General features: G+C 34.5%; 1 protein-coding gene across 1 annotated transcript in view; it reads left to right on the top strand.

The window, feature by feature from the left end:
• The window catches only part of LOC128654615 (myosin-1B-like), a 65323-nt gene extending 43976 nt beyond the window's left edge, over nt 1-21347 (top strand). Inside the window, exons 19-39 of the mRNA XM_053708626.1 lie at nt 28-151; nt 468-604; nt 1026-1281; nt 2792-3034; nt 4169-4345; nt 6444-6589; nt 6735-6825; nt 6919-7308; nt 7794-7920; nt 13481-13599; nt 13746-13942; nt 15090-15273; nt 15378-15543; nt 17033-17157; nt 17888-18196; nt 18287-18490; nt 19068-19193; nt 19328-19498; nt 20143-20247; nt 20340-20435; nt 21075-21347. Of these exons, the coding sequence (XP_053564601.1) occupies nt 28-151; nt 468-604; nt 1026-1281; nt 2792-3034; nt 4169-4345; nt 6444-6589; nt 6735-6825; nt 6919-7308; nt 7794-7920; nt 13481-13599; nt 13746-13942; nt 15090-15273; nt 15378-15543; nt 17033-17157; nt 17888-18196; nt 18287-18490; nt 19068-19193; nt 19328-19498; nt 20143-20247; nt 20340-20435; nt 21075-21227 (3646 nt within the window). The 3' untranslated portion in view covers nt 21228-21347. The remainder of the gene's footprint in view (nt 1-27; nt 152-467; nt 605-1025; nt 1282-2791; nt 3035-4168; nt 4346-6443; nt 6590-6734; nt 6826-6918; nt 7309-7793; nt 7921-13480; nt 13600-13745; nt 13943-15089; nt 15274-15377; nt 15544-17032; nt 17158-17887; nt 18197-18286; nt 18491-19067; nt 19194-19327; nt 19499-20142; nt 20248-20339; nt 20436-21074) is intronic.
• Nucleotides 21348-23301: the final 1954 nt, after the last annotated feature.

Below are 23301 nucleotides of genomic sequence, written 5' to 3'. Positions count from 1 at the left end.
TTTACTTTTATTTTACTGTCTTAACAGATACAAAATCCTAAATGCAAGTGCAATCCCAGAAGGACATTTTATTGATAGCAAGAAAGCTTCTGAAAAGCTTCTTGGTTCCATTGATGTGGACCACACACAATATAGATTTGGCCATACTAAGGTATAAAAGAAAGAAACAAAAAAGTATTCTCATTTATTATTTTAAAATAAACTTGAATGAAAATATAAAGAGGAAAAAATATAAATGATAGGAGAGATAAATAAAAGATAGTTTGTCTTTGTATATATATATATATATATATATATATATATATATATATATATATATATATATATATATATAAAACAAAAGAAGTGCGGTACAACAACAATGCCTTCATGCTTTAGAATAAGAAATAAGTGCTTATTGTCTAAATTACAATGTTCTTTTATAAGTTGTTACTAGTCTGTTCAATGTAACTTTTCCATTTCTAAAGGTATTCTTCAAAGCTGGACTTCTGGGGACCTTAGAAGAGATGCGAGATGAACGCTTAGCGCAAGTCATAACACGAACCCAAGCTCGGTGCAGAGGATACCTTTCGAGATTAGAATACAAAAAGATGATTGACAGGAGGTAAAACAATTTAACAAGTAATGTATTAACAATTTGTCTACCAAGAAGATATATCACACAATCCTTATATACCCAATAATATAGTTTAGAGGAACATAATTGTGCAAACAAAAAACACTCTTATGTGTTCCATATAATTATGTGTTTACTCCCTACAAATTATTAAAAACATAGTAAAAATCAGCTCCAGAGCAGCAAAACACTGGTGAGAGCCCCTATTCACCAGCTAGCTCCAGTAGTATAGGTATTATTTTCAACAAAGGAGACCAAAAGAATAACATAGAAGTAAATTTAAAAGTCTCTTAAAATGGTGTGATCTATTTAATTCTATGCCCCTTTAATACTATATCAATTAATTTTAAACATTTTCTATTTATTATGATGAGTAACTTTTTTTTCTATATTTATTGGTTTCTTTTAGAGAGGCCTTGTTCACTATTCAGTATAACATTCGCGCATTCATGAACGTTAAACATTGGCCATGGATGAAGCTGTTCTTCAAAATCAAGCCTTTGTTGAAGAGCGCAGAGTCTGAGAAGGAGATAGCAAACATGAAAGAAGAATTTGGGAAGACTAAAGAAAGTTTAGCCAAATCAGAAGCAAGGAGAAAGGAACTGGAGGAGAAAATGAACAAAATTCTTCAAGAGAAAAATGATCTACAACTCCAAGTCCAGTCTGTGAGTATGAGGCATAATATGTTTATGCAAATTTGTTGTAACTTTTTAATCTCTAAAATAATCCTTAAAAATAGATTACAATATTAATAAAGATTTGTTCAAATCAGTTTGCTACTTTAAAATCAGAAGTTAATTAATATTAATTAGTATAGCTTAGCATTATCAAATTATATAAAGGTCTCATTGAACTTATGTTTTAGTAGATCTTCTGCTCAGCTGTAATATAGGACAAGCGTGTATTCGTTTTTCAATAATAATACAATAATAATAATTATTATAGGTTTTACCTATAAAACTAAGCTATAAATATATGTACAAATAACCTTTGTTTGACTGACCATGATAATTTTCAGTGTACTTTAAAAACCCGCAGCTAAGAAATGCTGCACATCAGAGTTTATGCCAGGTTTGCATGGTGTTAATTATTTGCCCCCCCTCTCTTATCCTATATCAACTTGTGGTCAAATCTCAGCAGTTCTCCGTAGGCTGCATTAAAGAGACATGAAATAAATATTTCATAATTTAGGTAGAACATACAATTTTAAACAACTTTCCACTTTATGTCTATTATCAAATTTGCTTCATTCTCTTGGTATCATTTGTTGAATGAGCAGCATTGCACTACTGGTTTCTAACCGAACACATGGATGAGCCAAAGACAATCGGTATATATATGCAGCCACCAATCAGCAACGAGAACCTAGGTTCTTTGCTGCTCCTGAGCTTACCTAGATAAACCTTTCAGCAAGAGATGGAAGCAAATTAAATAATAGAAGTAAATTGTAAAGTTGTTTAAAATTGTATGTTCTGTCTAAATCATGAATGTCTAATTATGACATTACTGTCCCTTTAACAAAATTGTTATTACTTTTCTATTGGTTACTTATCTATTTAAGCATCCATGTAGGTCTATACAACCTCAGTGAATCCTTCAGTGACATATACATATTTATAAATAATATCTGTAAAGACCTATTTGTAAATGAAGGTATTTATAGGCATCCATATGCAGGAATCTAGATGTTCTTGAATTATCTCAGATATATGTTAGGCAGCATAATGTATTAAAACATTTTGAAAACTGGGGAAAAACTAGAAAATAGTGATTTTAAAATGACTTATTGTGAAAGGATGTATTATAAGTAATTATGTTGAAACAATGGGCTGTGATAGCACCTTCGGAGCCCCAGCATTTCAGGGTTGCTCAGGGATAATTGACAGCCCCCTCTTGCGCACGGTTGGATGCGTGCAAGCAGCGTGTGGCATTGCGCAATCAGTGAATTGTGCAATGTTATCTGGGGGCTGCCCACGAAGCTGGGTTGACAGAAAACCTTGTCTGCCCAGCAGTTGTTAAATCAAGTCCAATAACTTTCTAATCAAGAGACTGCTGTAGGTTTTTTTTTAACTCACATAGTTGAGAAACTAGTGATAATTTCTAGATGTATGCCAGATCTTATATATATGTATATGACTATAGCATCTTTTTTACTGTTACCATTTTTTTATTCAGGAATCTGAAAATCTAATTGATGCTGAGGAGAGATGTGATCAGTTAATTAAAACAAAAATCCAATTGGAGACCAAAATCAAAGAGCTTAATGAAAGGCTAGAAGATGAAGAGGAATCAAATGCTGAACTAACAGCCAAAAAGAGGAAACTTGAAGATGAGTGCTCAGAATTAAAGAAAGATATTGATGACCTTGAGTTGACATTGGCCAAAGTTGAGAAAGAGAAACATGCCACGGAGAACAAAGTAAGAGGAAATTCATCAAATTTGTTGTAATGCTTATTATATGGAAAAACAGTTCCCTGTTCCGTTTGGGCAAAGGTTTTACATGTAATAGTTTTTCAAATGAAATAGTAATTTTCACAGCTTTTACTAAAAGTAATTTTAAATATAGTTTTAAGAAACTGAAAATGTTTTGTTCCAAATATTGTTTCATAAAATGGTGTGCTCTCTTGACTTTAAGAATTTGTTGACCAGACAGTAAATTCTAATTGCATATCTGTAGTTAGCTGCACATTAAAATATACATTGTTGCTTAAGACTTCGGGCCTGTGTTATACTTTAGACAGCATGTGTCATTATTATTATTATCATTTATTTGTATAGCGCATCAAACTTATATTGCTCTTGTAGAGAGCTCTACTGCCAAACATTATACATGTTTGAAAAAGACCATCCTCTTGATTACATACAATGATAAAGAATCAAATTTGTTATATTTTATATCTTTTCTAGATAAATATTTCTTTGAGCATGTCTCAGCCTGTAAGCTATTAAAGTTATCAATACTATATTTTACACAGGACCATAATTATTAAACTATAGTGTCAACAAACTTAAAGGGACAGTAAACACTTTTAGATGGAAATTTTAAAAGATAAATCATATATATATATATATATATATATATATATATATATATATATATATATATACAGTATATATATATATATATATATATATATATATATATATATATATATATATATATATATAAAACTCTCCAATATGCTTTCGTTATTTAGTTTGTACCCCTTTCCTGTAATTCTGTTCTGAAATTGTGAGCTTTTCAGTTCCTGTTAGAAATATTCCACAAAGCCATTGGCTGCACACTCTAGTGACCTATTTATAACTGTCTCTAATTGGCCACAGCAAAGAAGGTAACCTAAATTACAACATGGCAGCTCCTATTGTTTTATTGTCAATATTTAAAAAGCTAATGAAACTTTAAAAAAAATAATTTCCCTGTTATTCTCAGACTGATCTTTTCTTTGAATGCATAATTCCATCTAGCATTTATTTAGTGTTGAATGTCCCTTTAATGATTGTTAATTGCCTAGTATAATTCATGTAATAAATTAATTTCTGTCAACTAAACAGGTAAAGAACCTTACAGAAGAAATGGCAATGCTGGATGAGAACATTGTCAAGCTAACAAAGGAAAAGAAAGCCCTTCAGGAAGCACACCAACAAGCACTTGATGATCTTCAGGCAGAGGAGGATAAAGTTAATTCTTTGACCAAAGCCAAGAGCAAACTTGAACAGCAGGTTGATGATGTAAGTAGAGCGGAATAAATCAAATCCATTAAAGGTGCAGTACACCCTGAGATTTTTATATGAAATGTTTAGTTATGCGTTATGAAATTACTTTTGCTATATATTTTTATTATTTATTTTGCCCCTTTTTAATGTTATTTAACTCTGAAAATGTAGCATTTTTTATTCTTAGAACTTAAAATGTACCCTACTAACGTCCCAAGGCTAACCCTGTTACATATATGTACCTAATTGGTCTTTATCAGATAACAACTGCAAAACAATGTGTTTTATACTAACTTTATGACAGTCGCTATCCTTGTTGTCTGTGGATTAAAGCTCAGAATGGCTCCTCTGAATAAGGCAAAGATTAGGTAGAATTTGGCTACTGAAAAATAATTACAGGAAAAAAGATATCTGTTTAAAAATGTTTAAGACTTGGGTGATGTTTTATTCTACAGGGAGTGCAGAATTATTAGGCAAGTTGTATTTTTGAGGATTAATTTTATTATTGAACAACAACCATGTTCTCAATGAACCCAAAAAAACTCATTAATATCAAAGCTGAATAGTTTTGGAAGTAGTTTTTAGTTTGTTTTTAGTTATAGCTATTTTAGGGGGATATCTGTGTGTGCAGGTGACTATTACTGTGCATAATTATTAGGCAATTTAACAAAAAACAAATATATACCCATTTCAATTATTTATTTTTACCAGTGAAACCAATATAACATCTCAACATTCACAAATATACATTTCTGACATTCAAAAACAAAACAAAAACAAATCAGTGACCAATATAGCCACCTTTCTTTGCAAGGACACTCAAAAGCCTGTCATCCATGGATTCTGTCAGTGTTTTGATCTGTTCACCATCAACATTGCGTGCAGCAGCAACCACAGCCTCCCAGACACTGTTCAGAGAGGTGTACGGTTTTCCCTCCTTGCAAATCTCACATTTGATGATGGACCACAGGTTCTCAATGGGGTTCAGATCAGGTGAACAAGGAGGCCATGTCATTAGATTTTCTTCTTTTATACCCTTTCTTGCCAGCCACGCTGTGGAGTACTTGGACGCGTGTGATGGAGCATTGTCCTGCATGAAAATCATGTTTTTCTTGAAGGATGCAGACTTCTTCCTGTACCACTGCTTGAAGAAGGTGTCTTCCAGAAACTGGCAGTAGGACTGGGAGTTGAGCTTGACTCCATCCTCAACCCGAAAAGGCCCCACAAGCTCATCTTTGATGATACCAGCCCAAACCAGTACTCCACCTCCACCTTGCTGGCGTCTGAGTCGGACTGGAGCTCTCTGCCCTTTACCAATCCAGCCACGGGCCCATCCATCTGGCCCATCAAGACTCACTCTCATTTCATCAGTCCATAAAACCTTAGAAAAATCAGTCTTGAGATATTTCTTGGCCCAGTCTTGACATTTCAGCTTGTGTGTCTTGTTCAGTGGTGGTCGTCTTTCAGCCTTTCTTACCTTGGCCATGTCTCTGAGTATTGCACACCTTGTGCTTTTGGGCACTCCAGTGATGTTGCAGCTCTGAAATATGGCCAAACTGGTGGCAAGTGGCATCTTGGCAGCTGCACGCTTGACTTTTCTCAGTTCATGGGCAGTTATTTTGCGCCTTGGTTTTTCAACACGCTTCTTGCGACCCTGTTGACTATTTTGAATGAAACGCTTGATTGTTCGATGATCACGCTTCAGAAGCTTTGCAATTTTAAGAGTGCTGCATCCCTCTGCAAGATATCTCACTATTTTTTACTTTTCTGAGCCTGTCAAGTCCTTCTTTTGACCCATTTTGCCAAAGGAAAGGAAGTTGCCTAATAATTATGCACACCTGATATAGGGTGTTGATGTCATTAGACCACACCCCTTCTCATTACAGAGATGCACATCACCTAATATGCTTAATTGGTAGTAGGCTTTCGAGCCTATACAGCTTGGAGTAAGACAACATGCATAAAGAGGATGATGTGGTCAAAATTCTAATTTGCCTAATAATTCTGCACTCCCTGTATAGGAACACAAAAGAAATGTCTGGTAATTACAAGGTTAGTGTCCTTTTAAGGATATTTTCTAAAGGCATGGCTCCAATAATATGTATTTATTTAGCTTGAGGGTTCTCTGGAACAAGAAAAAAAGCTCAGAATGGACCTTGAAAGAGCAAAGAGAAAACTGGAGGGTGATCTAAAATTGGCTCAAGAAACCACTATGGATTTGGAAAATGATAGACAGCAACTGGATGAGAGACTTAAAAAGTATGTGTTGCCAAGAAATCCAACTGATAGAATACTTGTAGAATCATTGATGTTTTATATTAATGTATACCTAAAAGAGTTATCAATTTATTTTAATTAATCTTGACTACTTTTATAATGTTGACATACTTTACTTTCACTATAGGAAAGATTTTGAAATAAGCCAGTTAATGAGCAAAATTGAAGATGAACAAATTCTTGAATCCCAGCTACAGAAAAAAATTAAGGAGTTACAGGTAAGCATGGGAGTGTGAATCATAATTATGTTTGGAAAAAATATATCATTATGATTTCTGAAAAAAAAAATGAAATCTATTTTTTTAAATAAGGCTCGTATTGAGGAACTTGAAGAAGAAATTGAAGCTGAGCGTGCAGCCCGTGCAAGGGCAGAGAAGCAGCGTGCTGACCTCTCTAGAGAACTAGAGGAGATCAGTGAGCGTCTGGAAGAAGCAGGTGGGGCAACTTCTGTTCAGATTGAGATGAACAAGAAACGTGAAGCAGAATTCCAGAAGATGCGCCGTGACCTTGATGAAGCTACACTACAACATGAAGCTATATCTGCTGCTCTCCGAAAGAAGCATGCTGACAGTGCTGCAGAACTTTCAGAACAAATTGATAACCTTCAACGTGTCAAGCAAAAGCTGGAGAAAGAAAAAAGTGAACTTAAAATGGAGATTGATGACCTGGCCAGTAACATGGAATATGTTACCAAGGCTAAGGTACCTATAAATTTATTAATACTTTAAAAACATGTAAATAACATATGTAGCTGTCAACAATTACTGGGTAGCCTATAAAATATACAACATTGATAGTCCAAAACATAATGTACTATAGAATGTTATAGAATATTCTTTAATATCAATAGGATAACACTTTATATATATTTGTTCATTTATATTGTTAATTACTTCAATAACATATAGATACTTTGGGGCCGAATTATTAAACTCTGAATAGAGCTTGATGCCCCTGTTTCCACGAGAGCCTTCAGGCTTGCCAGAAACAGCAGTTATGAAGCAGCGGTCTTAAGACTGCTGGTCCATATCTGGTCCGCTGCCTCTGAGGCTGCGGTCTGCAATCCACCCGATCCTATATGATCTGCAGGGGTGAACTTCTTGCGCAATGTTAAATGCCGACAGCATATGCATATCGGACAGACATTGATAAATTGACCCCATAGACTATTTTCTGTTAATTTCAGGCAAATTTTGAAAAGATTTGTCGTACCTTGGAAGACCAACTGAGTGAAGTTAAGACCAAAGAAGAAGAACATCAAAGAAATATTAATGATATCACAGCCCAAAGAGCTCGACTTCAAACAGAAAATGGTGAATTTACATGATTGTGCTATTAATATTTTGTGCTATTAATATTTTACATACTGTAAAAATAATCTAAATAATCCATAGAATATATAAATATATATATTACAGAATGGATAATAATTTTTAATAATCATTAATATTGTTTAATATTTTATGTTTAATATTTTAAGAATGCGCTTTAAGATGACTAAATCTTCATGTGCGCTAACCTGACACCGCATTAGACCTAAAACACGAAACACGAATCACATTATGCATATTTTACATTCCTATTTTCTTCACATACAAAAACATGTAATTTTAATTATTAAATATGTATATATATATATATATCTGATAATGTTAATGTAAAATATATATCTATACATATATATATATATATATATATATATATATATATATCTTTAGGAATAGATATAAAAATATAGATGTATAGAGATATATAGAAATATGTATACAAATAAAATGTTCCTGTATGTGAAGAACATTGGTATGTTACACAAATACATATGTATACATATACATATATATATATATATATATATATATATATATAAAAATATATATATAAATATATACTGTATATATATATATATATCACATAGAAAGTCCAGCACTCACTTACAAGCTCTCAGCTAAGATTTAAGATGCGGTAACTAACCTTTCCATTTTTGCTTTTAAATCTTAGCTGAGAGCTTGTAAGTGAGTGCTGGACTTTCTCTGTGTGTTGTATTAATTTGTTTTGTAATTTTCCCTATGGTTCTTGCACCCAGACCTGTCTGGGGTTAACTGCCTGTGACTCTGGGCAGGGCCGCCACTAGAAATTTTGGGGCCCCTGACTTAACCATTGATCAGGGCCCCCCCCCTCCTTTGACATGTGCAATTTTTAACCAAGTGACTAAAACGTATATGCACCTTATTCTTAAGTGTCTATTTAAACTTGGAAATGTTGTAAAGGTAGTAACATACAAACACACAGACACACTCATACACTGAAACACACACTCACACATAAGGATTCACATATAGACACTCTAGCAGACACGCAAAGAAACGCACTCAGACACAGACATCCAAACAGACACTCAGCACTTGTTTACATTGACCTGACAAGTAATGAGCTAGACTACAGTTTTGTAAAAAAAGGAGATTTAGAAAACAAAATATGGAGTTCTGATTATCTTTCTGTAAAGGAAGATGCCAACTAAATGATGACAACAGCGTGCAGTGGCTGAAAGGAAGGGCCCTGAACTGCCTAAACAATAATTTAAAGGTTAAATGGTGGATTGGTGACTTCCGGAAAGGTCTCATTAGTCTCAAAGTCTGTAGAAAGATGTGAATAATCAGTAGTAAAGTCAAAATGTCCTAAAAAGGAACAGACAATGGACACACACAAACACAAACTTGCACATACACCCAAGGAAACACCGACAGAGACAGCCTCAGAAAACACAGAAAGACATACACACACACACACACACACAGAGACACCCACAGAAAACATACATGCACACATCCTCACAGAGACACCCACAGAAAACGCACACCCTCACAGAGACATCCACAGATAACACAGACATACATACATACACACACACACACCCTCACAGAGACATCCACAGAAAACACAGACATACATACATACACACACACACACACCCTCACAGAGACATCCACAGAAAACACAGACATACACACCCACCCTCACAGAGGCATCCAGAGAAAATACACAAAGACAAACATACACACACCCTCACAGAGACACCCATAGAAAAAGCTCAAAGACATATGCACACACCCTCACATACATCCACAGAAAATGCACAAAGACATACACACCCACCCTCACAGAGAGACCCACAGAAAACAAATACATACACACTCATAGAGACACAAACCAAAGCACAAAGACATAAACACAGACACCCACAGAAACACTCACAGGAGGAAACATTTATGCACCTTGCATCCCCTAAATCAACAGTGTGTGACATGCATGATCAAAAAATTGCAGAAATTAAGAGATCACTTTTTAAAGAATCATATTTGTAAATGTGCAAACAAAAATAATTCTGTGAATTCAAAATTGACTCAGGCACACACTGTACCAACAAATTGCCAAGTCTGTCTCACACTGTGCATAGTAGTTTAGTGCACACTCAGAAATCCTCTCAAATGCTAATACTTTACTCCTTGTAATAACATTCCCCATGCTCAATTAGCACTCTGCTGTAGTACCCACTGGTGGCTGCCAAAATTAAAAAAAAAAAAAAGTTCTTGCCTCATGGGGCCCCCCTGACCCATTGGGCCCCTGACAGGAGTCACCCCTGTCACCCCCTGATGGCGGCCCTGACTCTGGGGACAGCACAGCTTTCTGTGAGTGCCCGTGAGCACCCAGGGCTGAGCATGTTGCAGAGTCATGGGATGTGTACCTGGTCCGGTATGAGAGTGCAGTCCCCTTCTGTGTTTTGTATATATATATATATAATTTAACAAATCAGCACTACTAGTGTAATATTCAATACAGTCATTCACGACTCATGTTCTCAAAATAGATACATCTGTCAGGTGCACGGTAGTGGTAAATGATTCAAATATTGAATTAAAGGAAAAAGACCACTATTGTCTAGCACTAGACTATTATAACATAAATAAGAACAAATCCCAAGGGAAGAAAACAAGAGGACTAAAGGGGACTAGCAAGCTGAAAAAAAAACAGAGACCACCTTTCAAATAGTAACAATTTATATTGATAATGGGCAACATTGTAACAATTTAAATCTATAGGGCAAAAGAAGCTGCAACATGAACTAAGTTAATACAACAATGTCCATAGGTACATCCTAGATCATGGATAACATTTGTTGAACACCAGTACGAGTTGCAGTTCATCAATTCACCTCCCAGAACATTGCAAACAGTGGGATTCAAGTCCCATTCACAGAGTAAACTACTATTCCTAAATATCCTCTCAGAGGATATAGTAATTTGAAAGTTGTGTTGGAAACTTATATTTGATATTTGTAATCCACAGGTAGCATAGTATGCATTAGATCAATATTGCAGACAACATCTCTGTATGTTATGTATAACACAAGCAGTCAATCACACCCTCTGACTTTCAGACTGTAAGATTTCCTCGGTTAGCCGTTTCACAGAGGTATTAGTGTGTATAGGTGTGTATTCAATGCAAAAAAGCAGACAGCATATGTAGAGATGCAGGGGAGTCATAATATATATAGCGTGTATTAGTATGCAGCCAGTAAGCAATCCACAAAAGGTTATACATGTAAGGCCATCGTTCACACTCTCTGACTGATAGGTAACAGATATCGATCTTTATCTTAACCGCTTCACAGAGGTCTCAGCAGTCTCAGCATGTGTGTTGCAAAATATTGATGATTACCTGCTTAAATGTAGACCAAGATAGATGCTACATAACCATTGCAATGTCACCTGTAAAGGATGGTCCCAAACACAACACAATCTTTATTGATTCAAATTCTGGTTGGTGTATAACTGGAAGACTTTTAAGTGCTCCGCACTCCTTCACTCATATGCCCCATATAATAGAAACAAATTGAAGTGGCGGTGTTCAGCTGTTAACACCGCCGTGGTTCCACTGCTACGCGCGTTTCACCCATCCAAACATACAGGCTTCTTCCGGCAGTCTGAAAGTCAGAGGGTGTGATTGACTGCTTGTGTTATATATAACATACAGGGATGTTGTCTGCAATATTGATCTAATGCATACTATGCTACCTGTGGTTTACAAATATCAAATATAAGTTTCCAACACAACTTTCAAATTACTATATCCTCTGAGAAGATATTTAGGAATAGTAGTTTACTCTGTGAATGGGACTTAAATCCCGCTGTTTGCAATGTTCTGGGAGGTGAATTGATGAACTGCAACTCGTACTGGTGTTCAACAAATGTTATCCATGATCTAGGATGTACCTATGGACATTGTTGTATTAACTTGGTTCATGTTGCAGATTCTTTTGCCCTATAGATTCAAATTGATACCATGTTGCCCATTATCAATATAAATTGTTACTATTTGAAAGGTGGTCTCTGGTTTTTTGAGCTTGCTAGTCCCCTTAAGTCCTCTTGTTTTCTCCCCTTGGATTTTTTCTTATTTATGTTATAATAGTCTAGTGCTGGACAATAGTGGTCCTTTTCCTTTTATTCAATATATATATATATATATATATATATATATATATATATACATACACATATTTAGACATGTATATGTATGTATATATACAATATAGCCCTTTGCAGTCAAACACCTTGTCGAATGCCATATACATTTGAACCCTAATACTTTTTTAAAAATCTTTATATTAATATTTTTTATTAGTTAGTGTTTATATAAGTGTAACTACACTTTACCCGAGGTTTTCAATGGCGCTAGTCCAACAAGTGTAAAATGCGATTGTGCTCTCCAGATTGCGTTTGCTTTAAATTTGTAGTAATATGAGCGATATTGCTTGTGTGCAACAGTTATTATGCTACTTGTAATCTAACTCTAATTTGTTTTATTTGTACTGCCTGTTTTAAGTTATAAAACTTCTACAGAAAAATTAGATATAAGATAAGTTTACAAAAATAAATTGCAGAACAAAGAAATATTTAATTAATTAGCAATAATGATGTACTGTAAATATACTGTATATATATATATATATATATATATATATATATTCAAGATTGCAGTTATAGCACCCTCAAAAAGCCAGCCACCTGGGTGTTAAGCTAACATTGTATTATAATAAAAAAAAAAAGAAAGCACTCACAGGATTTTTTTAAAGAAAACCCACCGAAATGTATTAAAGTTTCGAGTTCTGAGGAAGGGGACGTTGTGTTCCCAGAAACCTTAATACATTTTTCTATATATGTATATATATTATATAATGAATGTATTTATTACTGACAGATAGCTCAGCATGCTAAGGCACTGTGGCTGAGCTCTGTAGCAACCCAAGGGTTGCAGGTTCGATCCCCGGCGAGGTCCACTCAGCCTTTCATCCTTCCGAGGTCGATAAAATGAGCAGCACCTTTGGACCCACATGGGTGATTAGCCACACTTTACAATTACCCAATACATACATAATAAATATATTCATAATTCATAATGCTGCAGTCTTCTTTTGTAGAGTTAAAGGCCACAATAATGACTTATTACTAGCAAATTATAGCAAATGGCCAGTACTTTTCTGCTACATGTGTATGATCTAGTCTCTAAAATGCAGCTGCAGTACAAAAAAAAAAATATATATATTTAAAAAGTCTTCTGTGTAGTCTATAAGCTGTTTTAATGCACAAAAATCTAACATACGCACTGTATATGTAATATAGATTTCTGATCAGGGATTCTATTGGTTTAGGAGTCTTTTTTTTTAGAACTGTGAGCTCTGTTGCTCTATTATATCTATATTTTTTCTAAGGTAAAACAACACATACATCTTAAACATTATCCTCAGACTCTGTTATAGCGAGATAAAGCAAAAATCATCATATTCTGTTTAAACAAAAAAATTAAATGTCTCCATAGGTGAATATGCCAGGCAATTAGATGAAAAAGATGCACTAATTTCTCAGCTCTCAAGAGGAAAACAAGCTTTTACTCAGCAAATTGAAGAACTGAAGAGACTTCTAGAAGAGGAAACTAAAGTATGTGGACTCTTTTATGAACTAATATTTTGGAAATGCAAAATAATTTCATCGATTTTCTTTAACCTTTTCAAAAGCAATATTATGTTTGCCTTGTTAGTTCAAGGAATCCGTTTCACTTCATAATTATGTGTTCTCTTCTACAGGCTAAAAATGCCCTTGCTCATTCATTGCAATCTTCTCGCCATGACTGTGACCTTCTCCGGGAGCAATATGAAGAGGAACAAGAGGCCAAGTCTGAGTTACAGCGCTCTCTGTCCAAGGCTAATGGTGAAGTCGCCCAGTGGAGAACTAAATATGAAACAGATGCCATACAGCGCACAGAGGAACTTGAAGAAGCCAAGTACGTAACTGCAAAAGGAGTTGCTGACATTTAAAAAGGGAGGCCATTTGTAGCTTGGAATAGATTATGTCTGTCTTCAATTCTACCATAGTAACATATAAATTATAGCTACTTAAAGCATATGGCAACTTTGGTGGATTTACCTTTTGGTCAGACTGAAAAGTATTCATAGCTGTAGTATAGCATTAAAGGTATCTACGAAACTTACATTTACTCTAACTTGTATCTCAAAGCCCAATATGTGAATCTTTTTCTTTTTTAATATCTAACATATTTTTAACAGAATATAATATCTTTACTTCTTATGTTTAAAAGACATTTGTACAGTATGAGCCATACAAAAAAACATTATCTTTGGAGCACTCTGTTCATTACTGACTAAGATACTTAAATATTTAAAACCTTTACCAAGATATTTAATGGGATTTTTGTAAAATGGACCTTATTTAATTATTAAAGTATAGTGTAAATCAATGTTACCCAAACAGTCTGGCCAGCCAAGGTTTTTTGTGTGGCCTATATTTGTACTTATGATAAAATAAAATTTATTTATACAATTTATACCAGTTTTATAAATCAGAGTAATACAGAAATTTGAATTCAGTTAAAAAAACAAATTTTATAAGTAATTTCAAAGCAACATGGGATTGTATTATAATTTTATTTGAAGCCTTTTATGTAGCATACATGTGAGCATAATGTAATTCTACCATTATTTTCCTTCCCTCTAAGCAAAATGTTTGAACATTCTAGTGTAGATAATCATTAAAAGAGTCCACCATGGGTGACTATTTTATTGCCTCAATTTCAAAATGGCTTCTATGTAAATAACTGTGCAATTTACAGTAAAGTGAGCCTATGAATCTCCTTTAAAGATTGTTAATTTTGCATAGCTACAAACTTCTCAGTGGGTCCAGTAGTTATATACAGCAGATATAATCACCTTTCTTTTCTTTCTTTCCTTTATTTCTTTTTTTTGGTAAATTGTCTCAGTAAGAGTTTAAGATTTCTTTAAAAGTCACGGAAAACTAAATTAAACTCTTTGGTTAAATACTTTTACAGCAATAAATCCTTTAGTGAGATTTAGTTGCCATATCTTGTGTATTTCCTGCACATGCTAGATACATTAATTTCAATTTTAATCTAGGAAAAAGCTTGCCCAGCGTTTGCAGGACGCAGAAGAACACATTGAAGCTGTGAATTCCAAATGTGCCTCACTTGAAAAAACCAAACAGAGACTACAAAATGAAGTGGAAGATCTTATGATAGATGTGGAAAGATCTAACAGTGCATGCGCTGCTCTAGATAAGAAGCAGAAGAATTTTGATAAGGTAACAAAATAATTTTCTTAACTTAACTCAAGTCAGTTATTGCGTGCACTAAAATAACCTTATTTGCTGTAACATTGTTTTTTTTTTTTTTTTTTTTTTGTTAGATACTGGCAGAATGGAAGCAGAAGTTTGAAGAATCCCAGGCTGAACTTGAAGCTTCATTGAAAGAATCTCGATCTCTCAGCACTGAATTATTCAAGATGAAGAACGCCTATGAAGAATCTATGGATCACCTTGAAAACATTAAACGCGAGAACAAGAACTTACAGCGTAAGTGCTAAATTTGTTGGCTAGGTGTGTATACAACTGATGGACATCAGACTCTTAAAGTGACATATAAAAAGTCCTAAATTAAAATACTACTTTATCAAAATGAAATTTTAAGATCCTGACCTTTGTATTAATTAAATTTAAACTAAATTTAAACTAAAACAACATAGTTTCATAGCTGGAGGATTCTTGAAATAAGAAAGCTGGTTACACAGGGCTGGCTCAATAACATACAATTTAGGGTGCAAAAACTAGATATCAAGGGGGGTACAAGTAGGAACATTTATTTATGTATTTAATTGTTTATTTTAAACCACTTCTTTATCCTTTCTCATTTTCTTTAGTCTGTGTAGAGCACTTGTCTTTTAAAAAAAAATACTAGTACTACAAATTCATGGCATATTTGAGGTTTAGCAGTGCAACAGTATTGCATGGTGTGCATTGTGGTTATAGTGAAAAATATATTTTGAGACACTAAGGGCGAGATTACAAGTCGCAGTGCAAATCTGATTTGCAACTGTGAAAACACAGCGTGAGTTAAAGTTTTTGCACATTGGGGTTTGCGCAGGTATTACAAATTGCAAGGTAACTTATTTTGCATGTGCGTTAACCCGCATAGTCCAAAAAGTCACATTGCATGCGCATTCATGTATTACCCCATAGTTGTCAATGGAGAAGACAAATAGAAAGAAAAACAAACACCCTAATCTGTAGCGCATACATCAAAATGCGAATATTTCATATTGCAAGAAAGTTTTGTTAACGGAATAGGTCCTATTTATTTGTAAATAAATATTTCTCTATATGTGTGATGATTTTTGGACAGATATATCTATTTATAGCGAGATATGTATATGAACATTTATATGTCTAGATATCTCGAGATCTATATGTGAATATCTCTTTGAAAATTTATCTGAGATATTGTTTAATGTGCATAAGATTGAAAAGTGTAAAATCTTTCCAATATCTTCATAGTTAAACATATCTCTATACATATAAATCCATGTTTCTCTTTGTATGTGTATGTATGTCAAAGATCTCCTATCTTTTAGCCCTTATAACTTTTGTGTGCAATATTTTTTTACAATAATTTATATTAGATAGTATTAATATGAGTGTAATGTATTTTTGAAGTGTTTCGTGAAACTTTTTTGTTGAGGAAAACTGTTAACTACAGCTCTTCGAGCACGGAAAGGATTGTTGTGTAAAAGACGATCGCACACGAACAATCGTGATTTTTCAAGACTTGTAATATCTGCGCAATTACATTTGCTTGCGAAAAGACTATATTGCCTATGGGAAAGACATACCACACAACATAATCTTGTGCTAAAAGTGTGGCATCTATGCATGTATAAGCACACAGGCACATTTATTTACACAAACTTTATTTACAAAAAAATATATTTTTGTATTTTTTAAATCCTAAACTTGATATGATTTGAGTTTTATTTTCTTATTTACTTTCCTATTCCTAAAATTACAGAGGAGATTTCTGACCTCAGTGAACAAGTATCTGAAAGTACAAAGACTCTGCATGAGGTAGAGAAGGCCAAAAAACTAATCGAGCATGAAAAAACAGAAATTCAAACAGCTCTTGAAGAAGCTGAGGTAATTATTTCTTTTTTTGTTGTTGTATTTCTTTTAATTTATATATTATATAAAAATGCCATATTAAGGATAAATTGAAGGTATTAAATATAACTATAAAGAGAAATTTAACAAAATATGACATACTAGTGTTAAAGCCTGTGTAAATGGGCCAAAATGTCCCCCTCCAAGATCCTTTCCCTATCCTTTATTCACCCCTCCACTCTAGGATCCCCCTGTACCTCCTTCCCCCTCCCTGCCGCTCTTAGCATACATTTGTTCTGTAGTGTAGTGGCCCCACCTGTTAACGCCCCCCCCCTCCAGAGATCGGCTGCTCACCCGTCTTCCCTCCCACACCACCAATGATTGGGGCTTGCAGATATATCACGATCTTGCTACTTTTAGCAAGTCTCTACTGCACATCGGCGCAGGTTGTTAAGGGGTTAAGGCCAGGTATGTTTGTCTCGTGCAGACTCTACTACGCATGACTTCGTCGGACAAACATACTTGGTCTTTTATTATATAGGACTTTAGTAGAATATTGAAGGACATTATGTGTAGATTTGTTTGCCGAATGTAAATATAAGTTGGAAAAATTAAAACTTAATCATAATATGTAACATTTACATACTGTGGTGTAACTAAAACATTTCAAATATTGCTAATTGTTCATTATTTAATATATATGTAAGAACATGTTTGATTTTGAATATCATAAATTATGATAATCTTTTGTTTTTTTATAATTCAGGCCTCTCTTGAACACGAGGAAGGCAAAATTATGAGAATCCAATTAGAGCTTAATCAAGTAAAATCTGAAGTTGACAGAAAAATTGCAGAGAAGGATGAAGAAATAGATCAGTTGAAGAGGAACCATATCAGGGTTGTGGAGTTTATGCAGAGCTCACTAGATGCTGAAATTAGAAGCAGGAATGATGCTTTGAGAGTCAAGAAGAAGATGGAAGGCGATCTAAATGAAATGGAAATACAACTAAGTCATGCTAATCGTCAAGCTGCAGAGTATCAGAAACAGCTGAGGAATGTCCAAGGAATACTTAAGGTACTGTATAAACTTGACAGTATTTTTTAGGCCACATCTATAAGACAAAACTGAAGGTAAATGTGTTATATTCCTTGTTTCTTTATACAGGATGTACAGATTCACCTAGATGATTCACTAAGAAGTCAAGAAGATCTAAAAGAACAGTTAGCTATGGTTGAACGTAGAGCCAATCTAATGCAGTCTGAGATAGAAGAATTGAGGGCAGCACTTGAGCAGACAGACAGGAGCAGAAAGGTTGCAGAACAGGAACTTCTGGATGCAAGTGAGCGCGTCCAGCTTCTGCACTCACAGGTAATAAATGAGGGTTCTGTGTCTATCTCAGTCATTACTAATATTTATTTTTCATATATTGAACCCTGCTAACATATATATATATATATATTTTTTTTAATTATGGCAGAGATAAAAGCATGAGATTAAAATTTTACATTTCATAAAAGTAAAACAACAGAATTTATTGCATAGGCAATTAGCACCTCTAAGCAAGTATCTCCACTTGTTTTTACCCAGAAATACTCCATATACACTGTTACCAATACACCAGAGGATTCTGGTTAAGATATGCAAATTAGGTAGGCAACATCTTAGCCTTTTTGCTGCACTTACCGCAATAGGGGACAGCTGTGTTTTAAACCTGCTAATTCATTTACTTATTAATGTTTAACAAAGTTATGCTAGACACTTTTCCATTCTTTTTTTTTAAATAAAATGAGATGTAAACCTTTTAGGTTTAATTTTATTATTATTGTTTTCCAGTAATAAAGTCCTTGGGTAAAAATCTACCAAAATAGAAAATTAGATAAAGAGCAATGTTACTTAAATTCTCATACTGTATAAGCAACTTGTAATTTACATAATCTCTTAACAGAACACAAGCTTGATCAACACCAAAAAGAAGATGGAGAATGATATAGTTCAGCTACAGACTGAAGTAGAAGAAGCCATACAGGAAGCTCGTAATGCTGAAGAAAAGGCTAAAAAAGCCATTACTGATGTAAGATTATATTGCTTTATTATAAAATAACCGTGTGATAAGGGACGCCATATAAAATATAAAAAAATATATTTTTAAAGATGTCTTGGTAAGTATCGCAGTTCTTGATTAATTTTTCTGATCTGCATCATCAGGCAGCCATGATGGCTGAGGAACTGAAGAAAGAGCAAGACACAAGTGCTCACTTGGAAAGAATGAAGAAGAACCTTGATCAGACAGTAAAAGATCTACAACTCCGTCTTGATGAGGCTGAACAACTTGCATTGAAGGGGGGCAAGAAGCAGCTTCAAAAACTTGAAGCCAGGGTTAGTATTAAATATACAGGGCTAGATTGTGAAGTCCTAACTATTGTGCATGAGAGTTAAGGGGTATATATCGCGGGTTTTTGAAAGAACACGCATTCGCTTGAGTGTAAATGAAGTTAACGTGCTTCGGTTTAGCATGATTTCAAAGCGCTGGTTAACTGTTACACGAGAAAAAGAAGTTGTACAAAACACATCAAAAATACATTTAACAGTACAGTTACCCTTATAATAATACTGTCTGATAAAAATTATTTGAAAAAAATTATATTAAGTCTCAGGTGTTAGAAAAAAAAGGCTTAGGGCTTTAACATTTACACGTGTCTAAATATGTGCATGTATGTATACATGTAAAACACGTTCTCCCACCCCAATGGCTCCCCTTAAAACTAAATAATACCTTGTACACCTATGTAATACAGATACTAGTGTTATATCCCCTGGGGTGAGAAATGCTTTGGCAACTCTATTATTTAGTGGAACACATATAGTAAATCTAATTAAAAAACAGCAAACAGTGACTTAAACTACTGAGCCACTAGGAAAATCTGTTAATGCTAGATTTTTTCCAAAACAGTTTAATTATAACAAGCATATGATGTGACTCAATGTTCTTTTATTTGTAACATTTATTGCTGTTTTATCAGGTGAGAGAACTTGAAAATGAAGTTGAGGCTGAGCAAAAACGCAGCTCAGAAGCCATCAAGGGTCTACGTAAATATGAAAGGAAAGTAAAAGAACTAACGTATCAGGTAAACAAAGTGTAGTCTCAAAAAAATATGTACTATAAGAATTACTGTCTGTGGTTATTTTTTCTGTATATTTATCTCCTTTGCTTTTTTAGTCTGAAGAAGATAAAAAGAATGTAATAAGACTTCAGGATCTGGTTGATAAACTCCAACTGAAGGTGAAAGCATACAAGAGACAGACAGAGGAAATTGTAAGTAGTCTTTTATGAACTTTACTTAAGAAGTATACTATAAAGACACCATTCCAAACATTCTAAGCTTAAGTATGCAAATGTATTCCAGGTGTTTCCTACTTTGTATAACACAACTGTATTTATTTAGAGACATGCCATATTTTAAGAATGTCCATTTCATAATCAATGTGTATGTTAGGTTAGTGTTATTATTTTTTCTTTAGTGGACACAGTCCTACAGGATTACTACTGGGCAACCGTCATATCTGTCTATCTATTTTTCCATCTGTCTATCCTTACAAATATTCATCATCTTTTTTTAATTCAGTTTTATAACATTAAAATATGAATGAGTAGAAGTATTTTGATTTTTTTTTAACATTTTCCACTATGGTTTTACTCACATCCTCCTCATAAAAGACCATGGAAATAATTTAACCAGTTTTGCATCAATAACTAGATAGATAGATAGATAGATAGATAGATAGGTAGATAGATAGATAGATGGATAGATAGACAGATACATTAGATAGAGAGACAGACAGACAGATAGGTAAAGAGATAGATTGATAGATAGATAGATAAATGATAGATAGATAGATAGATAGATAGATGATAGATGCAAACAGACAGCTTATATGTTAATATTATTTTCAGGAGGAGCAATCTAATATCAACCTAAGCAAGTGCCGCAAGGTGCAACATGAGCTGGAAGAAGCCGAGGAACGTGCAGACATTGCAGAGTCCCAGGTCAACAAACTAAGGGCTAAAACTCGAGAAGTCACCAAAATTTCAAAAAATGAAGAGTAAAGGAGCATATGGACCTCAAGGTGAACGAAGAAACTCACAAAATGTGAACATCTTTATCACTTTGTTGTCTTTCTAATGTCTTAACTTTATTGTAATAAAGAATGTAGATCTTTGCAAGAACTTAAATGGTGTTTCCTTTTGTTGACTAAAATGTATATTACCTGGTTCCAGTCTGTTTGATTCCCTTTATAATGGAATGTAGAACCACCATTCATCCGAAGGAAAAGGAGAACACAGAGAAAATGCATTTATGGCAGTCAATTTAAAACAAGCTAAACTTGTATGTTCTAATTTGTTTATAGAATATATATGTTTTACATTTATCCACAAAATAGACTTGTAATGTTGGAAACAATTATTCATAAAATAAATATAACACTATGGGGCGATTTATCAAAGTGCAGCGGACATGATCCGTTGTAGCGGATCATGTCCGCCACACTGTCGGCATTTATCATTGCACAAGCATTTTTAGTGAAATGCTTGTGCAATGCCACCCCCTGCAGATTTGTGGCCAATCGGCCGCTAGCAGGGGGTGTCAATCAACCTGATTGTATCCGATCAGGCTGATTGCTGTCCGCCTCCTCAGAGGTAGCAGACGAGTTAAGGAGCAGCGGTCTTAAGACCACTGCTTCTTAACTCCTGTTTCTGGTGAGCCTGAAGGTTTCCGGCGAGCCTGAAGCCATTCGGGCCGTGATAAATTGGCCCCAATGTGTTATTTTTTAATATTTATTTACTTTCTATTTTATTTGTTTTTGTTTTTTGGGGAGCTTTCTCTATATCTTTGCTATAGAAATTTGTTCTGATCAGCTCTTTTGTGATTTGTGGAAAGAAACATGTGTATTGTTTCCTGTAAGCTTCCTACATTTTATTGAAATGGGAAAAAATAGAAAGCAAAACCTGCATAATACTGTACTAATTAAAATGTATATTGCATTAACAGGAATTTGTGATTTAAATTCAAAGATCCCCTAGTAACAGCAAAGAGACCTTGCTAAAGTAATACTAAACCCAAAATTTTTCTTTCATTTTTCAGATAGTGCATGCAATTTTATGCATCTTTCTATATTAATCCTTTTAGCGATTTTTCTTTGTTCTCTTGCTATCTTTATTTGAAAATTAAGGTTAGGAGCTGGCCCATTTTTGGTTCAGTACTTGGGTAGAGCTTGCTGATTGGTTTGCTACATTTAGCCACCAATCAGCAAGCACTACTCAAGTGCTATAAAGATAGCATGATAATGAAGAAAAATTGATAATAGGAGTACATTAGAAAGTTGCTTAAAATTGCATGCTATCAGGCCAATTTATCAATATCTGTCCGACATCGCTGACTGCCGACAGCATATGCTGTCAGCATTTAACATTGCACAAGCAGTTCACCAGAACTGCTTTTGCAATGCCTCCCCCTGCAGATTTGCGGCCAATCAGCCGCTAGCAGGGGGTGTCAATCAGCCTGATCGTATAGGATCAGGTGGATTGCAGACCGCAGCCTCAGAGGCAGCGTACCAGTTATGGAACAGCGGTCTTAAGACTGCTGCTTCATAACTGATGTTATGCAGAAACAGGGGCAACAAGCTCCATTCGGTGCTTGATAATTCGGCCCCTCTATCTGTATCATGAAAGATCAAATGTGGGTTTAGTATCCCTGTAAATATTTCAGTATCTAACAGTACAGAACAGTACAGAAAAGGCTAGACCTGCCTTAAAGGACCACTCAGCGCAGTAGAATTACATAATTAACATGTGCATAATAAAAAGACACTGATTTAACATCTATTCTGAATTTCACGTAAGCAGAAGATTTTTTTCTCCCGTTTTCTGGCCCCCTGTATTATGTGACAGCCATCCGCCAATCACAGACTAGTATACGTATACCCTGTGAGCTTGTGCACATGTTGAGTAGAATCTTGTTCCCCAGAAAGTGTGATCATGATTACACTCAAGTAAACCCTTTTAATTTCAACTTGTAGTACGTGCACTATTTCCGACGTGTGCAAAAAGATGAAAAATAACCAATATTGCACACGTGTAAGTTTTAGCGTGCCATCTGGAATCAAGTCCTTAATAGGTTAAT

This window comes from Bombina bombina, chromosome 1 (genome assembly GCF_027579735.1).
Source record: "Bombina bombina isolate aBomBom1 chromosome 1, aBomBom1.pri, whole genome shotgun sequence".
NCBI lineage: Eukaryota > Metazoa > Chordata > Amphibia > Anura > Bombinatoridae > Bombina > Bombina bombina.
Note: the sequence above shows the minus strand (reverse complement) of the source record. Positions and strands in the feature narration are given on the sequence as shown.